We start from the raw sequence: 17,593 nt of genomic DNA on the forward strand, positions 1-17,593 counted from the left end.
GGGATAAGATACCGTACGGTCGAGCCATAACAAATACAGGATTCACTGTGATTCATGTAGTGAGTCGCAATGTGCAAACAGCCCTGAGAAACCATAGATGGCATTTGGTATGAAACTGTATCAAAAGCAAAGCTGGGAGGCTGCTAATGAAATGAGCTTTTTAATTGTACAGATCTGAGAGGGGAAAGAATCCACAGTATGCTAATATGACTATCTAGCCATTTCTGCTGACAGACTGCAAAAGAGCATTAATACGTTTTAAAAGACAATCTCTCTCTCTCTCTCTCATATATATATAATATATTAATCTTCTGAAAATGTGCTATTAACAATGAGTATTCATACTGTAGGGTGCAGAGCAGCAAGGCCCTGGGCAGATAGAGGAGAGCGAGAGGGAGGGAGGATGTGGTCCAGGCTGGAACGAGGGATAAAATAAAAGGAGGGCCCTGACGCTCCGCTTCACATCCTCCAGTGACTTGGCTTTCAGTGACCTTGGCTGATACTCGGCGCCAACCCCGACAAAGACAAGAGAAACGCTTTTATCATCTTCCCTCTAATAATAACATTGCTATTCTCTTACACAGTCTGACAAAAGGCAGTTGAGGGGCTGAACAATGAGTGTAATAGTGTGCTAATGAATTGAGTTGATGCAGAGACCTTTTGTTTGTTTGTCAGAGACAGTGAATCACAGAGACACAGAAGGGGAGTCATTGATCAGACCAGCATAGTGAACCATCACTAACACCAACAATAGTCCCCCAGGAAATTAGCCGAGAAGTCAAATGCTGCTTCATTAACCAGTTACTTTCCTTGTACTAATCAGAGCTATGGACTCGAGTCAGATGACATGGACACGACTTGGGTGTAAGTGGTGGTAACTAGCAAAGAACCATGGTCGATGTAGTCGTTTTCATCCTGACAGAGAGGCTCCTCGTAGCCTGCCGGCCCGCGATAGGTCTGTGTGGGCATGTATCCCTGTGTGACGACAAATGTAGTAGTCAGAATGGATCACTATTTACTAAAATATTTACTAAAATATCAATTTGTAGCGAACGTTGAAAAGAATTCACTGTGGGGATCTGATTTGAACATAATGAACAAATTTTAGAGCCCAAATGGCCATCAATATGTTTTGGTTTAGCTGTTCTGGTGATCGTAATTAGGCTTTTACATAGCAGAGCTTGTGACTTCATACTCTGGGACAGACCCTGTCATCAGTAACTGATAGGGATGCAGATAGCTGGTTAGGGAATGCCAGGGCTCCAGTTTATCCTGGATCTCTTGGAGTTGAGTCCATTCACAGAGCCATTGACGCCCAGGCCAGAGCCTAGGAGAGCATGTCAGGCAAGGCAGAGCACAATGTAGGCTGGAGGACTCCCCTACAACCCCACATTCTCCTCACTAACACGGAGGGTCAGCCTGCATCATCTCCACTGTAAAGCATAAACAAGCCATCGGTACCGCATTCAGTCTCCTTCCACATCTGAGGAGGATGGTATACTACCACAGCTGCAGATCCACCAAGGTTAAGGGTTGCCACGGTTACAATCACTGTCATTAATGTCCTGACTAATCAGGAGGCAGGGAGGGGATGTATTGGGGAGATGGAAAGGGGGGAGAGGAAGGGTGTGATGGGGGGGAGGAACTGCAATTACCAGTTACCCCTCCTTTCACATCAGAGGCCTGGGCTCCGGTGGCTCATTGAGCATTCCTCACACGCTCCCTCTCCAACGAATTTCTATTAGTGTCCGACGTGTGTCTGAGCGAAGATAAGAGCCTCCAAAACACATCTCTGTGCAGGCTTCCTGAAAGGGGCTGCGTGTAAAACACGTGTCCCCTCCTATCTAGAGCCCCAGGAAACTCTCTGGGTCCAATTTACCGCTCACACACAGCAATCTAGTGTTTCAAGACTGTAATATGGCTCCACCTATGGTATGCTAGCGGACACTGCAATGATTGTGGTTTCAGAGAATGTCCCACACAGATACATGAAGCAACAGAGAAAGATCATGCAAAGTAGAGTGGAAAGAAAAAGTTACCAATGACAGATACCCAGAGGTGTGATTATACATTACTCCAAAAAGCCTGAACACACCGTGGCTCTCCAAGATGAGAGAGAGAGACGTTACAGAGGGGAATACAAAATAAAACAGAGAACTAAAGCGAGAGAGAGAGAGAGAGAGAGAGAGAGAGAGAGAGAGAGAGAGAGAGAGAGAGAGAGAGAGAACTAAAGCTAGAGAGAGAGAGAACTAAAGCGAGAGAGAGAGAGAGAGAGATAGATAGAGAGAACTAAAGCTAGAGAGAGAGAGAGACGTTACAGAGGGGAATACAAAATAAAACAGAGAGAACTAAAGCGAGAGAGAGAGAGAGAGAGAGAGAGAGAGAACTAAAGCTAGAGAGAGAGAGAGAGAGAGAGAGAGAGAGAACTAAAGCTAGAGAGAGAAAGAGAGATAGAGAGAGAACTAAAGCTAGAGAGAGAGAGAGATAAAGCTAAAGCTAGAGAGAGAGAGAGAGAGCTAGATAGAGAGAGAACTAAAGCTAGAGAGAGAGAGAGAGAGAGAGAGAGAGAGAGAACTAAAGCTAGAGAGAGAGAGAGAACTAAAGCTAGAGAGAGAACTAAAGCTAGAGAGAACTAAAGCTAGAGAGAGAGAGAGAGATAGATAGAGAGAGAAAGCTAGAGAGAGAGAGAGAGAGAGAGAGAGAGAGATAGAGAGAGAAGCTAAAGCTAGAGAGAGAGAGAATAGATAGAACTAAAGCTAGAGAGAGAGAGAGAGAGATAGAGAGAGATAGAGAGAGAAAGCTAGAGAGAGAGAGAGAGAGAGAGATAGAGAGAAACTAAAGCTAGAGAGAGATAGATAGAGAGAGAGAACTAAAGCTAGAGAGAGAGAGAGAACTAAAGCTAAAGAGAGAGAACTAAAGCTAAAGAGAGAGAACTAAAGCTAGAGAGAGAGAGAGAGAGAGAGAGAACTAAAGCTAGAGAGAGAGAGAGAACTAAAGCTAAAGAGAGAGAACTAAAGCTAGAGAGAGAGAACTAAAGCTAGAGAGAGAACTAAAGCTAGAGAGAGAGAACTAAAGCTAGAGAGAGAAACTAAAGCTAGAGAGAGAGAACTAAAGCTAGAGAGAGAAAGAGAGATAGATAGAAGAACTAGAGAGAGAGAGAACTAAAGCTAAGAGAGAACTAAAGCTAAAGAGAGAGAACTAAAGCTAGAGAGAGAGAACTAAAGCTAGAGAGAGAAAGAGATAGATAGAGAGAGAACTAAAGCTAGAGAGAGAGAGAGAGAGAGAACTAAAGCTAGAGAGAGAGAAAGAGAGATAGATAGAGAGAGAACTAAAGCTAGAGAGAGAGAGAGAGAGAGCTCTTTTTTATGGATATCTTTAAGAAATGGCTTTCTTCTTGCCACTCTTCCATAAAGGCCAGATTTGTGCAATATACGACTGATTGTTGTCCTATGGACAGAGTCTCCCACCTCAGCTGTAGATCTCTGCAGTTCATCCAGAGTGATCATGGGCCTCTTGGCTGCATCTCTGATCAGTCTTCTCCTTGTATGAGCTGAAAGTTTAGAGGGACGGCCAGGTCTTGGTAGATTTGCAGTGGTCTGATACTCCTTCCATTTCAATATTATCGCTTGCACAGTGCTCCTTGGGATGTTTAAAGCTTGGGAAATCTTTTTGTATCCAAATCCGGCTTCACAACAGTATCTCGGACCTGCCTGGTGTGTTCCTTGTTCTTCATGATGCTCTCTGCGCTTTTAACGGACCTCTGAGACTATCACAGTGCAGGTGCATTTATACGGAGACTTGATTACACACAGGTGGATTGTATTTATCATCATTAGTCATTTAGGTCAACACTGGATCATTCAGAGATCCTCACTGAACTTCTGGAGAGAGTTTGCTGCACTGAAAGTAAAGGTGGCGCTACAAAGTATTAACTTAAGGGGGCTGAATAATTTTGCACGCCCAATTTTTCAGTTTTTGATTTGTTAAAAAAGTTTGAAATATCCAATAAATGTCGTTCCACTTCATGATTGTGTCCCACTTGTTGTTGATTCTTCACAAAAAAATACAGTTTTATATCTTTATGTTTGAAGCCTGAAATGTGGCAAAAGGTCGCAAAGTTCAAGGGGGCCGAATACTTTCGCAAGGCACTGTAACTAAAGCGAGAGAGAGAGAGAACTAAAGCTAGAGAGAGAGAGAGAACTAAAGCTAGAGAGATAGAGAGAACTAAAGCTAGAGAGAGAGAGAAAGACACAGAACTAAAGCTAGAGAGAGAGACAGAGAGAGAGAGAGAACTAAAGCTAGAGAGAGAGAGAAAGACACAGAGAGAACTAAAGCTAGAGAGAGAGAGAGAGAGAGAGAACTAAAGCTAGAGAGAGAGAGAGAGAGAACTAAAGCTAGAGAGAGAGAGAGAGAACTAAAGCTAGAGAGAGAGAGAGAGAGAACTAAAGCTAGAGAGAGAGAGAACTAAAGCTAGAGAGAGAGAGAGAGAGAACTAAAGCTAGAGAGAGAGAGAGAGAGAACTAAAGCTAGAGAGCGAGAGAGAGAGAGAACTAAAGCTAGAGAGCGAGAGAGAGAGAGAGAACTAAAGCTAGAGAGAGAGAACTAAAGCTAGAGAGAGAGAGAGAGAGAAAGCTAGAGAGAGAGAGAGAGAACTAAAGCTAGAGAGAGAGAGAGAACTAAAGCTAGAGAGAGAGAGAGAGAGAAAGAACTAAAGTTAGAGAGAGAAAGAGAGAACTAAAGCTTGAGAGAGAAAGAGAGAACTAAAGCTTGAGAGAGAAAGAGAGAACTAAAGCTTGAGAGAGAAAGAGAGAGAGAGAACTAAAGCTAGAGAGAGAGAGAGAGAGAGACTAAAGCTAGAGAGAGAGAGATAACTAAAGCGAGAGATAACTAAAGCGAGAGAGAGAGAGATAACTAAAGCGAGAGAGAGAGAGATAACTAAAGCGAGAGAGAGAGAGAGAACTAAAGCGAGAGAGAGAGAGAACTAAAGCGAGAGAGAGAGAGAGAGAGATAACTAAAGCGAGAGAGAGAGATAACTAAAGCGAGAGAGAGATAACTAAAGCGAGAGAGAGAGAACTAAAGCGAGAGAGAGAGAACTAAAGCGAGAGAGAGAGAGAGATAACTAAAGCGAGAGAGAGAGAGAGATAACTAAAGCGAGAGAGAGAGAGAGAGAGAGAGAACTAAAGCTAAAGCTAGAGAGAGAGAGAGAGAACTAAAGCGAGAGAGAGAGATAACTAAAGCGAGAGAGAGAGAGAGAGAGAGAGAGAGAGAGAGAGAGAGAGAGAGAGAGAGAGAGAGAACTAAAGCTAAAGCTAGAGAGAGAGAGAGAGAGAGATAGAGATTTACTCGTAGTTTGGTCTTTTCCCTCTCCTGGGAAGATTGAAGCCTCTCTCTGTACAGTGCTTTGCTCATCTCTGTCCTGGCTGCCTCTCTCTCCCGCCGGGCCACCTTCGTTAACTCCTCCTGAACCACTGTTTGCTGCTGCTCATACCTGAGGAACACACACACACACACACACACACCAGCGCTTTTGTGATCTGACACGCTGCATGAAACACACAACTGTCCATCCTACAATGGTGCCATTCTGTTTAAACTGTGCCATTTACGACATCCCACAAGGGGGCAGAAAATACCACATGTATGACCTGTGTAAAAAGTCTACTATAGAAGACAATTGTCAAAAATCATCTAATTTCATATTAACCTTCATAAGGGATTAATTTTCACATAACGTGTCTTTTAGTACAGGTGAAAGGAGAAAGTCAATATCAGAAAAAGAAATGTCCAAACACTAGTGTTATTGTTTGGTCTGCAATGTTTTTGTTTTGGAGCCGATTAAATTAACATTATGGTCATGAGACTTTTACCAGGCCTTTACAAGCCTGGTCAGAACCCCACCTCTTCTTGAGCTCCTCCTTGGTGTCAGAGTGGGCTGTCTGTGGACTGGGCTGAGGCCGGGGTTGGCGCTGCTGCTGGGTTGGCGATGGACGGGGAGAGGGAGGGGGACCTGCAAACAACAACATTCATCATAACCTTTTCTATGTACAGTGCCTTCGGAAAGTATTCAGACCCCTTGACGTTTTTCACGTTGTTACGCTACAGCCTTATTCTAAAATTGATTAAATCTTCCCCCCCCCCTCATCAATCTACACATAATACCAGTGGTGTAAAGTACTTAAGTAGTACTTTCAAGTATTTTTACTTAAGTATTTTTGAGGTGTATCTGTATTTTACTTTACTATTTACACTACCGTTCAAAAGTTTGGGGTCACTTAGAAATCTCCTCGTTTTTTAAAGAAAAGTCAATTATGTCTATTAAAATAACATCAAATTGATCAGAAATACAGTGTAGACATTGTTAATGTTGTAAATGACTATTGTAGCTGGAAATGACTATTGTAGCAGATTTTTTATGGAATATCTACATAGGTGTACAGAGGCCCATTATCAGCAACCATCACTCCTGTGTTCCAATGGCACTTTGTGTTAGCTAATCCAAGTTTATCATTTTAAAAGGCTAATTGTTCATTAGAAACCCCTTTTGCAATTATGTTAGCACAGCTGAAAACGGTTGTCTGTTCTGGTTAAAGAAGCAATAAAATTGGCCTTCTTTAGACTAGTTGAGTATCTGGAGCATCAGCATTTGTAGGGTTCGATTAGTCTCAAAATGGCCAGAAACAAATAACTTTCTTCTGAAACTTGTCAGTCTATTCTTGTTCTGAGAAATGAAGGCTATTCCATGCAAGAAATTGCCAAGAAACTGAAGACCTTGTACAACGCTGTGTACTACTCCCTTCACAGAACAGCGCAAACTGGCGCTAACCAGAATAGAAAGAGGAGTGGGAGGCCCCGGTGCACAACTGAGCAAGAGACAAGTACATTAGAGTGTCCAGTTTGAGAAACTGAAATGGCAGCTTCATTAAATAGTACCCACAATACACCAGTCTCAACGTCAACAGTGAAGAGGGGACTGCTGGCCTTCTAGGCAGGGTTGCAATGAAAAAGCCATATCTCAGACTGGCCAATAAAAATAAAAGATTAAGATGGGCAATAGAATACAGACACTGGACAGAGAAACTGCCTAGAAGGCCAGCATCCCGGAGACGCCTCTTAACTGTTTTAATTTGAATAATAGTGTCCTTCAAACTTTGCTTTCGTCAAAGAATCCTCCATTTGCAGCAATTACATCCTTGCAGACCTTTGGCATTCTAGTTGTCAATTTGTTGAGGTAATCTGAAGAGATTTCACCCCATGCTTCCTAAAGCATCTCCCACAAGTTGTATTGACTTGATGGGCACTTCTTACATACCATACGGTCAAGCTGCTCCCACAACAGCTCAATAGGGTTGAGATCCGGTGACTGTGCTGGCCACTCCATTAGACAGAATACCAGCTGACTGCTTCTTCACTAAATAGTTATTGCATAGTTTGTAGCTGTGCTTTGGGTCATTGTCCTGTTGTAGAAGGAAATAGGCTCCAAATAAGCGCCGTCCACAGGGTATGGCGTTGAAAAATGGAGTGATGGTCTTCCTTCTTCAAGATCCCTTTTACCCTGTACAAATCTCCCACTTTACCACCACCAAAGCACCCCTGGACCATCACATTGCCTCCACCATGTTTGACAGATGGGGTCAAGCACTCCTCAAGCATCTTCTCTGCATCTCATGAATGTTCTTCTTTGTGATCCAAACACCTCAGACTTAGATCCGTCTGTCCATAACACTTTTTTCCAATCTTCCTCTGTCCAGTGTCTGTGTTCTTTTTCCCATCTTAATCTTTTATTTTTATTGGCCAGTCTGAGATATGGCTTTTTCTTTGCAACTCTGTCTAGAAGGCCAGCATCCTGGAGTCACCTCTTCACTGTTGACGTTGAGACTGGTGTTTTGCGGGTACTATTTAATTAAGCTGTCAGTTGAGGACGTGTGAGGCGTCTGTTTCTCAAACTAGACACTCTAATGTACTTGTCTCTTGCTCAGTTGTGCACCGGGGCCTACACTAGCATGTCTAGACTAGCATACCATAGGTGGAGCCATATTACAGTCTTGAAACACTAGATTGCTGATGGAATGATGATGCTGGTCCACGTCTCACAAAGACAATGATTGGAACCAAAAATCTCAAATTTGGACCAAAAGACAGATTTCCACCGATCTAATGCCCATTGCTTGTGTTTTGCACTTGATGGTTCTTGCAACTGCACTTATACAAACTTTGAAAGTTCTTGAAAGTGTTCCAGATTGACTGACCTTCATGTCTTAAAGTAATGATGGACTGTCATTTCTCTTTGCTTATTTGACCTGTTCTTGCCATAATATGGACTTGGTCTTTTACCAAATAGGGCTATCTGTTGTATACCACCCCTACCTTGTTACATCACAACTGAGTGGCTCAAACGCATTAGGAAGGAAATACATTCCACAAATGAACTTTTAACATGGCACATTTCCTGCAATGTAGAAAACAGTCAAAATAAAGAAAAGTCCTGGAATAAGTAGGTGTGTCCAAACTTTTGACTGGTTCTGTACATATACACAGTCTATATATATTTCTATTCCGGACTCTGACATTGCTCGCTCTGGTATTTCTTCATTTCTAGTCATTTTACTTTTTGTATTATACATGTCAAACCAAATTTGATTTGTCGATTGCCTTGTAAACAACAGGTGTATAATAACTGTGAAATGCTTACTTACTAACAATGCAGAGACACAAATAGAAAGATAATAACAAGAAGAATAAATAAACAATGAGTAATGATAACTTGGCTATACACACCAGTACCGAGTCGATGTGCAGGGATACGAGGTAACTGAGGTAGACATGTACATATAGGTAGGGTAAAGTGACTAAGCAACAAGATAGATAATATGCAATAGCAGCAGTGTATGTTATGAGTCAAAAGATTTAGTGCAAAGGGAGTTCAATGCAGATAGTCTAGGTAGCTATTTGTATTGTTATAGTTAGATATTACCACACCACTGAAGCTAGGAACATAAGCATTTCAATGCACCCTTCATAGCATCTGCAAATCTATGTACGAGGGCAATAAACTTTGACTTGATCACAAAAAGTAGTCAATATTGGACAATTATTTGCATATATAGTGCCTTTGGAAAGTATTCAGACCTCTGACTTTTTCCACATGTTGTTAGTTACAGCTAGTAATGCACCGACATGACATTTGGCCGATACTGATATCTTCCTTGCCAAAGAAAAAAAACGATACCGATATTTAAAAAAAAAAATTGCAGCCTTTTAAGCAGTCTAGTACAGTTAAATAGTTGGCACACACACATGGACGCAGCGCAGTCTAAGGCACTGCATCTCAGTGCAAGAGGTTCGAATCCAGGCTGTAGCTAGTTAAATAAAGGTCATACACACACGCACGCACCCCCCCCCCCCACAAAAAAGTTATTTTGTTGGCATTTACATATAATACACCAATACACTGTCCCCATTACCAGTAAAACATCATCAAAACCTATTTCCTTCTCTTAATTGCTGTGCTGTTTCGTTGTTTATTTGTTCAGTCGTTTCATTCTCAATCAGGACCTCTAAGGAACGCCGTTTGGGTATTTGTGTGTCAAAAAAGATACACGTCAAATAACACTATTTAAATATCAAATAAGCTTGTTGACCAATCAGGACCTGAAAATGACTGCACGTCACATAATTTTTAACGTAGTTATTACACATTGATTACACTATCACTCGTATTTCATATGTCACAACAATTCATCAATATGTTGCTATGATGCTGGTAAAGTTGTCTCGCGCACCTACAGTGCTGGTCATAAAAAAAAGCTAGCTAGCTCATGGATGCAAACAGTGTTCTTCCCCAAAAACATAGCAACACGACACCTGTTTCAGTAGCTATAGTTAGCTAGCTAACTATACAGCTAGGTGCCATCTAAAATAACCCTAATTTATAAGACAATTCTTATTTGATTAATGGTGGTCGGAACCATCTATGTGAAGCTAGCCACAATAAGGATTAGCCACAATAGTGAACTTTGCGGTTAGCCTTCAAAATAAAAGTATGGCAAAATTCTACTATTTGTATTAATTTGCATCACTGTCAATGACATACATTTATTTTGAAACCGTAAATTCCACTACTGTGCCTAATCCTTATTGTGGCTAGCTTCACAACACATAACCCGGTCCGGTCGAGCCTCACTAGCCAGATGAAGCTAGCTGGCTGCTTATAATGTTAGCTTTGGGCAACAGAGTTAAGTAGCTAGCTAGCTATTTATTTTCATGAACTGAAGTTCTATTTCAAAAGGCAAACAAATGGCAACCTAGCTAATAGTTACTCACAAGGATTCCTAAATCATTGCTCAGAATAATGAAAATAACTGCAGTTTCTACTGGTCATTGTTTTCAGGCTGGTTGTATTGGTGCTAGCAAGGTACCAAGCTAAAGCTAGCTACCCCAGAAGCTGGGGTCAAACAAATTATGCTTTATTACCAACGCGATAATGTAAACACATCCTTTGTGGCCGATGTTTGCGTGTTTGCAGACTTTCTTGTACAGCTTTGACAGTGCTACTGTATCTTTTTTGACACACAAAGACCCAAACGGCATTCCATATGTATGTATGACATTTGAAAAATAGCGCACTTGGTAGTGTGTATCGGTGCTCGACCAGTCGGCGAAAGCCAACATCACCCATGACAGAGAACGGTTGATTGTCAAGGGCAATGAATTCCATTATCTTGGCTTTAATGGATTTCGCCTTTGAGTTGTCTCGCTGCAATTTTCTTACTCTTTCAAATGACTGCTCGACTTGTTGACTGCTCGATCCACACAGCCGACATTGTGGGCTAGGTTAGGAATGCTGTGTTGCACGTGTAGCACAACATTTGACGTGGAATCATTACGTCATGTACCTACGTTATATAGGTATGCACCGTAGCTTTGACATCGTTGTTAAACTAGACATTGGGCCGATACCGATGTTGGCATTTTTAGCTAATATCGGCTGATTCCGATATGTTCACCAATATTTTGTGCATCCCAAGTTACAGCCTTATTCTAAAATAGATTTTAAAATATATATATCCTCAGCAATCTACACACAAGAACACACCATACTGACAAAAGTGAAAACAGGTTTTTTGAAATGTTGCATAAGTATTCAGACCCTTTGCTATGAGACACCAAATTGAGCTTCGGTGGATCCTGTTTCCATTGATCATCCTTGACATGTTTCTACAACTTGATTGTAGTCCACCTGTGGTAAATTCAATTGATTGGACATGATTTGGAAAGACACACATCCATCTATATAAGGTCCCACAGTTGAAAGTGCATGTCAGAGCAAAAACCAAGCCATGAGGTTGAAGGAATTGTCCGTAGAGCTCCGAGACAGGATTTTATCTCAGTACAGATCTGGGAAAGGGTTCCAAAATATGTCTGCAGCATTGAAGGTCCCCAAGAACACAATGGCCTCCATCATCATTAAATGGAAGAAGTTTGGAACCACCAAGACTCTTCCTAGTGCTGGCCGCCCCAGCCAAACTGAGCAAATCGGGGCAGAAGGGCCTTGGTCAGGGAGGTGACCAAGAACCCGATGGTCACTCTGACAGAGCTCCAGAGTTCCTCTGTGGAGATGGGAGAACCATCCAGAAGGACAACCATCTCTGCAGCACTACACCAATTAGTCCTTTATGGTAGAGTGGCCAGACGGAAGTCACTCCTCAGTAAAAGGCACATGACTGCCCGCTTAGAGTTTGCCAAAAGGCACCTGAAGACTCTCAAGCCATGAGAAACAAGATTCTCTGGTCTGATGAAACCAAGATTGAACTCTTTGGCCTGAAAGCGTCATGTCTGGAGAAAACATGGCACCATCCCTACGGTGAAGCATGGTGGTGGCAGTATCATGCTGTGGGGATGTTTTCAACAGCAGGGACTGGATGAACGGAGCAAAGTACAGAGATATCCTTGATAAAAAACCTGCTCTAGAGCTGGGGCGAAGGTTCACCTTCCAACAGGACAACAACCCTAAGCAAACAGCCAAGAAAATGCAGGAGTGGCTTTGGGGCAAGTCTGAATGTCCTTGACTGGCCCAGCCAGTGCTCGGACTTGAACCTGATCAAACATCTCTGGAAAGACCTGAAAATAGCTGTGCAGCAACGCTCCCCATCCAACCTGACTGAGCTTGAGAGGATCTGCAAAGAACTACAGGTGTGCCAAGCTTGTGGCGTCCTACCCAAGAAGACTCAATTCTGTAAATCAATGCCAAAGGTGCCTCAACAAGGTACTGAGTAAAGGGTCAGAATACTTATGGAAATGTGATATTTATATTTTTTCTTTTTAAGAAATTAGCAAACATTTCTCTAAACATGTTTTTGCTTTGCCATTATGGGGTATTGTGTGTAGATGATGAGGGGGGGAAAACAATTTAAATCAATGTTAGAATAAGGCTGTAACGTAACAAAATGTGGAAAAAGTCAAGGGGTCTGAATACTTTCCAAAGGCACTATGTCCTTGGTGTACTATTGTGACCAGTCACCTACTCTGGTCGATGAGGCTGTACATTCAAGTCTCAAAACCCACTTACTTATGTGAAACAGATTTATCATCAGCTATTACATTTTTTCTGTTATGTTGGGTCATAAAGAGTTGAGCAGGACTGAAACGTGGAGGTGGTAAATTAGCTTACTTTCTTTCTTGGGGCTGGTGGGGGGAGGTGGTTTGAGGTCTGCTGTTTGGTTGGCAGGACCTGCTCCCCTCATCCTCTGGAGAACATCCTCTGACAGCTGAACACAACAGTGACGAGAGGGAAGATTAGCATTAAGGCTAACATATCCCCGAAAACCTTGGGATTATTTTGTCATTTTTCAGTAACCTCTTTATTTACAATTTATAAAAGGATTCGTTGAGGGTTTATCCGTAGTTGTACGTCACATAATCTGTGTGTTAGCCTATAAAGGTCACTGTTCATTACTGATTTATAAACACTCGACAAGCTACTCTTAAAACCTTTATATGCCATAATCAAACTCTATTCACTAGTTGACAATGATAATGTGTTAATATAAGTTCAGAGAAACTGATCAATAGCAAGAAGCTACTTTTACAAGGCAACCTCTATTCAAGACTAAACTCCCCGTAGGGCAGACAGCAGGTGCAAAGTTTCAACAGTCTGCAACGAGTGTGTGTTGAGTCATTCCATGTCATTTCAGCAAGCTATGACACCCACCATCACAGATTGTTCTGAAATCGTTCCTGTAGTTAGAGAGGTAAAATGGGCATTCCTGAAACATTATTTTGTTGAACTTTTATTTGATCTCTGAGAAATTAAGATAATTGATTGCACCAAAATTGCCCATTTTAATTTATAGGATTCAGATGATACTAAATATAGTACCCAACATCTGATTTGGACGAAAAGTCTTTCCTACCAAAACGTAAGACATGAGGAATCACAAAAAAAAATGTAAAGCCACCCACGGACCAATCGCACCCGAACAACCTGTATACAGTATCAGTTCTCTATGTCTGACAAGTGTATGAAGCTGTGGCTTGGAGAATTCCTTCTTCATACCATCTAATGTACACTACCGTTCAAAGGTTTGGGATCACTTAGAAATGTCCTTCTTTTTAAAATAACATCAAATTGATCAGAAATACAGTGTAGACATTGTTAATGTTGTAAATGACTATTGTAGCTGGAAACGGCTGATTCTTTTATGGAATATCTACATAGGCGTACAGAGGTCCATTATCAGCAACCATCACTCCTGTGTTCCAATGGCATGCTGTGTTAGCTAATCCAAGTTTATCATTTAAAAAAAGGCTAATTGATCATTAGAAAACCCTTTTGCAATTATGTTAGCACAGCTGAAAACTGTTGTCTGTCCTGATTAAAGAAGCAATAAAACTGGCCTTCTTTAGACTAGCTGAGTATGTGGAGCATCATCATTTGTGGGTTTCAAGTACTGGCTCAAAATGGGCAGAAACAAAGAAATTCCTTCTGAAACTCATTAGTCTATTCTTGTTCTGAGAAAAGAAGGCTATTCCATACGAGAGATTGCCAAGAAACTGAAAATCTCATACAACGCTGTGTACTACTCCCTTCACAGAACAGCACAAACTGGTTCTAACCAGAATAGAAAGAGGAGTGGGAGGCCCTGGTGCACAACTGAGCAAGAGGAAAAGTACATTAGAGTATCTAGTCTGAGAAACAGACGCCTCACAAGTCCTCAACTGGCAGCTTTATTCAATAATACCCGCAAAACACCAGTCTCAACGTCAACAGTGAAGAGGCGACTCCGGGATGCTGGCCTTCTAGGCAGAGTTCCTCTGTCCAGTGTCTGTGTTCTTTAGCCCATCTTAATCTTTTATTTTTTATTGGCCAGTCTGAGATATGGCTTTTTCTTTGCAACTCTGCCTAGAACGCCAGCATCTTGGAGTCACCTCTTCACTGTTGACGTTGAGACTGGTGTTTTTCGGATCAGGACACGCAGGTTGAAATATCAAAATGAACTCTGAACCAACTATATTAATTTGGGGACAGGTTGAAAAGCATTTCAATATTTATGGAAATTTAGCTAGCTAATTTGTCCTGGGATATAAACATTGGGTTCTTATTTTACCAGAAATACACAACGTCCTCTACTCAAGTTAGATAGCTAGCTTGAGCTTGCTAGCTAATTTTTCCTTGGATATAAACATCGGTTGTTATTTTACCCGAAATGCCTGAAATGTCCTTTTTTCTTGGAATTTTGACCCATTTTGAGTCACACAAAAGTGTGTGTCCTCTACTCCGAGAATAAATACACAGATAAAAGGGGACGTTTACAGTTAGTTTGTTTCTAGAAATCTCTCCTCTGTCAGTTTTCTTCTTCTTCTGTGGACTTTATATGGCGGTTGGCAACCAACTTTTAAGGTGCATTATCACCACCAACTGGACTGGAGCGTGGACCTCAGTTCATCTTTCAATTACTCATGTGGGTATATGCTTCTAAAAACCAATGGGATGGGAGAAGCAGGACTTTCAGCGCGTCAAGCATAAAAAAATGTAACCAAAAAACTATTTTAGCGCCTGACTACGCAGCCGCTCGTTGATGCGCGCGAGCAGTCTGGATGTAATTATTAAATAACATGCATGTCTAAATGTATTTTGCCACGATCACGTTACATTGTGACCAGACCGCACTCACGCTGGCGTCATCGCACACATGTTGATTTTGTCCACCCACACCAGACGCGATCAGGACATGCAGGTTGAAAAATCTAAATGAACTCTGAACCAACTATATTAATTTGGGGATAGGTTAAAAAGCTTAGTAGTGCGTACTGCCCAGTACATCACTGGGGCTAAGCTGCCTGCCATCCAGGACCTCTATACCAGGCGGTGTCAGAGGAAGGCCCTAAAAATTGTCAAAGACCCCAGCCACCCCAGTCAAATCAAATCCAATTTTATTTGTCACTGCATACCACTGCTGGCTTGCTTCTGAAGCTAAGCAGGGTTGGTCCTGGTCAGTTCCTGGATGGGAGACCAGATGCTGCTGGAAGTGGTGTTGGAGGGCCAGTAGGAGGCACTCTTTCCCCTGGTCTAAAAAATATCCCAATGCCCCAGGGCAGTGATTGGGGACACTGCCCTGTGTAGGGTGCCGTCTTTCGGATGGGACGTTAAACGGGTGTCCTGACTCTCTGAGGTCATTAAAAGATCCCATGGCACTTATCGTAAGAGTAGGGGTGTTAACCCCGGTGTCCTGGCTAAATTCCCAATTTTTTGGCCCTCAAACCATCATGGTCACCTAATAATCCCCAGTTTACAATTGGCTCATTAATCCCCTCCTCTCCCCTGTAACTATTCCCCAGGTCGTTGCTGCAAATGAGAACATGTTCTCAGTCAACTTACCTGGTAAAATAACGGATAAATGGAAAAAAAAAAAAAAAAAAACATACACATGGTTAGCAGATGTTAATGCGAGTGTAGCGAAATGCTTGTGCTTCTAGTTCCGACAATGCAGTAATATCCAACGAGTAATCAAACCTAACAATTTCACAACAACTACCTTATACACACACAAGTGTAAAGGGATGAAGAATATGTACATGAAAATATATGAATGAGTGATGGTACAGAACGGCATAGGCAAGATGCAGTAGATGGTATCGAGTACAGTATAGACATATGGGATGAGTAATGTAGGGTATGTAAACATAATATTAAGTGGCATTGTTTAAAGTGGCTAGTGTTACATTTTTTACATCAATTTTTCCATTATTAAAGTGGCTGGAGTTGAGTCAGTATGTTGGCAGCAGCCACTCAATGTTAGTGGTGGCTTTTTAACAGTCTGATGGCCTTGAGATAGAAGCTGTTTTTCAGTCTCTCGGTCCCATTACCACTACCAGTCCAGTGGTAATGCACCTTAAAGTTGGTTGCCAACTGCCATATAAATTCTAAAGAAGAAGCCTGAAGGGGGAGAGATTATTAGAAACAAACTTGGTTTACTATTTTATCTGTGGATTAACTGTCGGAGTAGAGGACCTTGTGCATTTCCGGTAGAATAACAACCCAATGTTTATATCCCAGGGCAAATTAGCTAGCGAAATTGGCATACATGTTTAAATGATTTATAACCTGTCCCCAAATTAATATAGTTGGTTCAGAGTTCGTTTTGATATTTCAACCTGCGTGTCCTGATCGCGTCTGGACAAGAGCAACATTCGCGCGAGTGGTCTGGTAAGCATGATCCTGCCTGCCTGCCTGTCTGGCTAGTCACTAGCTGGCTACCATACCCAATCGGCTTATAGTGTAAACCACTAGAACAGTAGGCCTCGAGATTATGTCTAGTTAGTTAACATGCATTGCTGTGATGACAGGTTTCTTATCCTGCATACACCCGCCTAAATAGCTCATTTTATATGACCACGTATGTCCTAGCTAGCTAACGTTATTAACCTCGCCCAGTTCATACGAGGTGACAGAAATAGGGGTGGCATCGCTGCGCTAGTTTGGCAGCATCACTCACTACATGTAGCTAGCATCCTTTCACACCCATTGGACCAAATACTATTGTACCAGTTAGACAAAAAGCTATTGAATTCAAACATTCGTCTCACGCTGGTGACACATTTGAACGCCACCTTGCTAACGTTAGTGTAACTAGCTAGCTAGCTAGCTAGAATTATGACAGCAGCCAAGAATGTTACCTTTACTCCACGAAGAACCCGTACTCTGTCCTCATCATCCACTCCAAAAGACACTTTCCTGGTCGCACTTTGACCAGATCCCATCTCTATCGTCCAAATATTCTTCCAAATGGTAGAAAAGGGTGTTCACTTCCCCACTGTGTTGACAGCTATTTTTGACAGATTGAATCTCTATACGAGAATGAATCATACGAATTTGAATATAAATGGATGGGTTTGTATTCTCGTACGCCATAGGACGATAATGTGATGTGATCCAATGGAATTTGTGGACGTTCGAGGTGCTACCGAAAGGTTAAGGGGAAATGTAGTTTAATTTGTTTTAATGCGATTTTCGACGTCTTATGTCAGTAGAGGGCACTGTGCACAAGGTTTTGCAAAATTAATGTAAATTTGTGTCCGAATTTTGGGAAAACCTTGC

At 41.9% G+C, this 17,593-nt stretch overlaps 1 protein-coding gene across 2 annotated transcripts in view; it reads right to left on the bottom strand.

The window, feature by feature from the left end:
- Positions 1-17,419, bottom strand: part of chchd6a (coiled-coil-helix-coiled-coil-helix domain containing 6a) — an 89,197-nt gene extending 71,778 nt beyond the window's left edge. The window contains exons 1-4 of one of the 2 annotated variants that reach the window (XM_024375830.2): positions 17,173-17,419; positions 12,668-12,764; positions 5,899-6,007; positions 5,344-5,488 (exon numbers count right to left, since the gene is read on the bottom strand). In XM_024375830.2, coding sequence (XP_024231598.1) covers positions 5,344-5,488; positions 5,899-6,007; positions 12,668-12,764; positions 17,173-17,256 — 435 coding nt within the window. In that variant the 5' untranslated portion in view covers positions 17,257-17,419. The remainder of the gene's footprint in view (positions 1-5,343; positions 5,489-5,898; positions 6,008-12,667; positions 12,765-17,172) is intronic. The other variant, XM_024375831.2, reaches the window with a different exon arrangement.
- Between the last annotated feature and the right edge of the window lie 174 nt (positions 17,420-17,593).

The sequence above is a fragment of the Oncorhynchus tshawytscha genome, linkage group LG16 (genome assembly GCF_018296145.1).
Source record: "Oncorhynchus tshawytscha isolate Ot180627B linkage group LG16, Otsh_v2.0, whole genome shotgun sequence".
Classification (NCBI taxonomy): domain Eukaryota; kingdom Metazoa; phylum Chordata; class Actinopteri; order Salmoniformes; family Salmonidae; genus Oncorhynchus; species Oncorhynchus tshawytscha.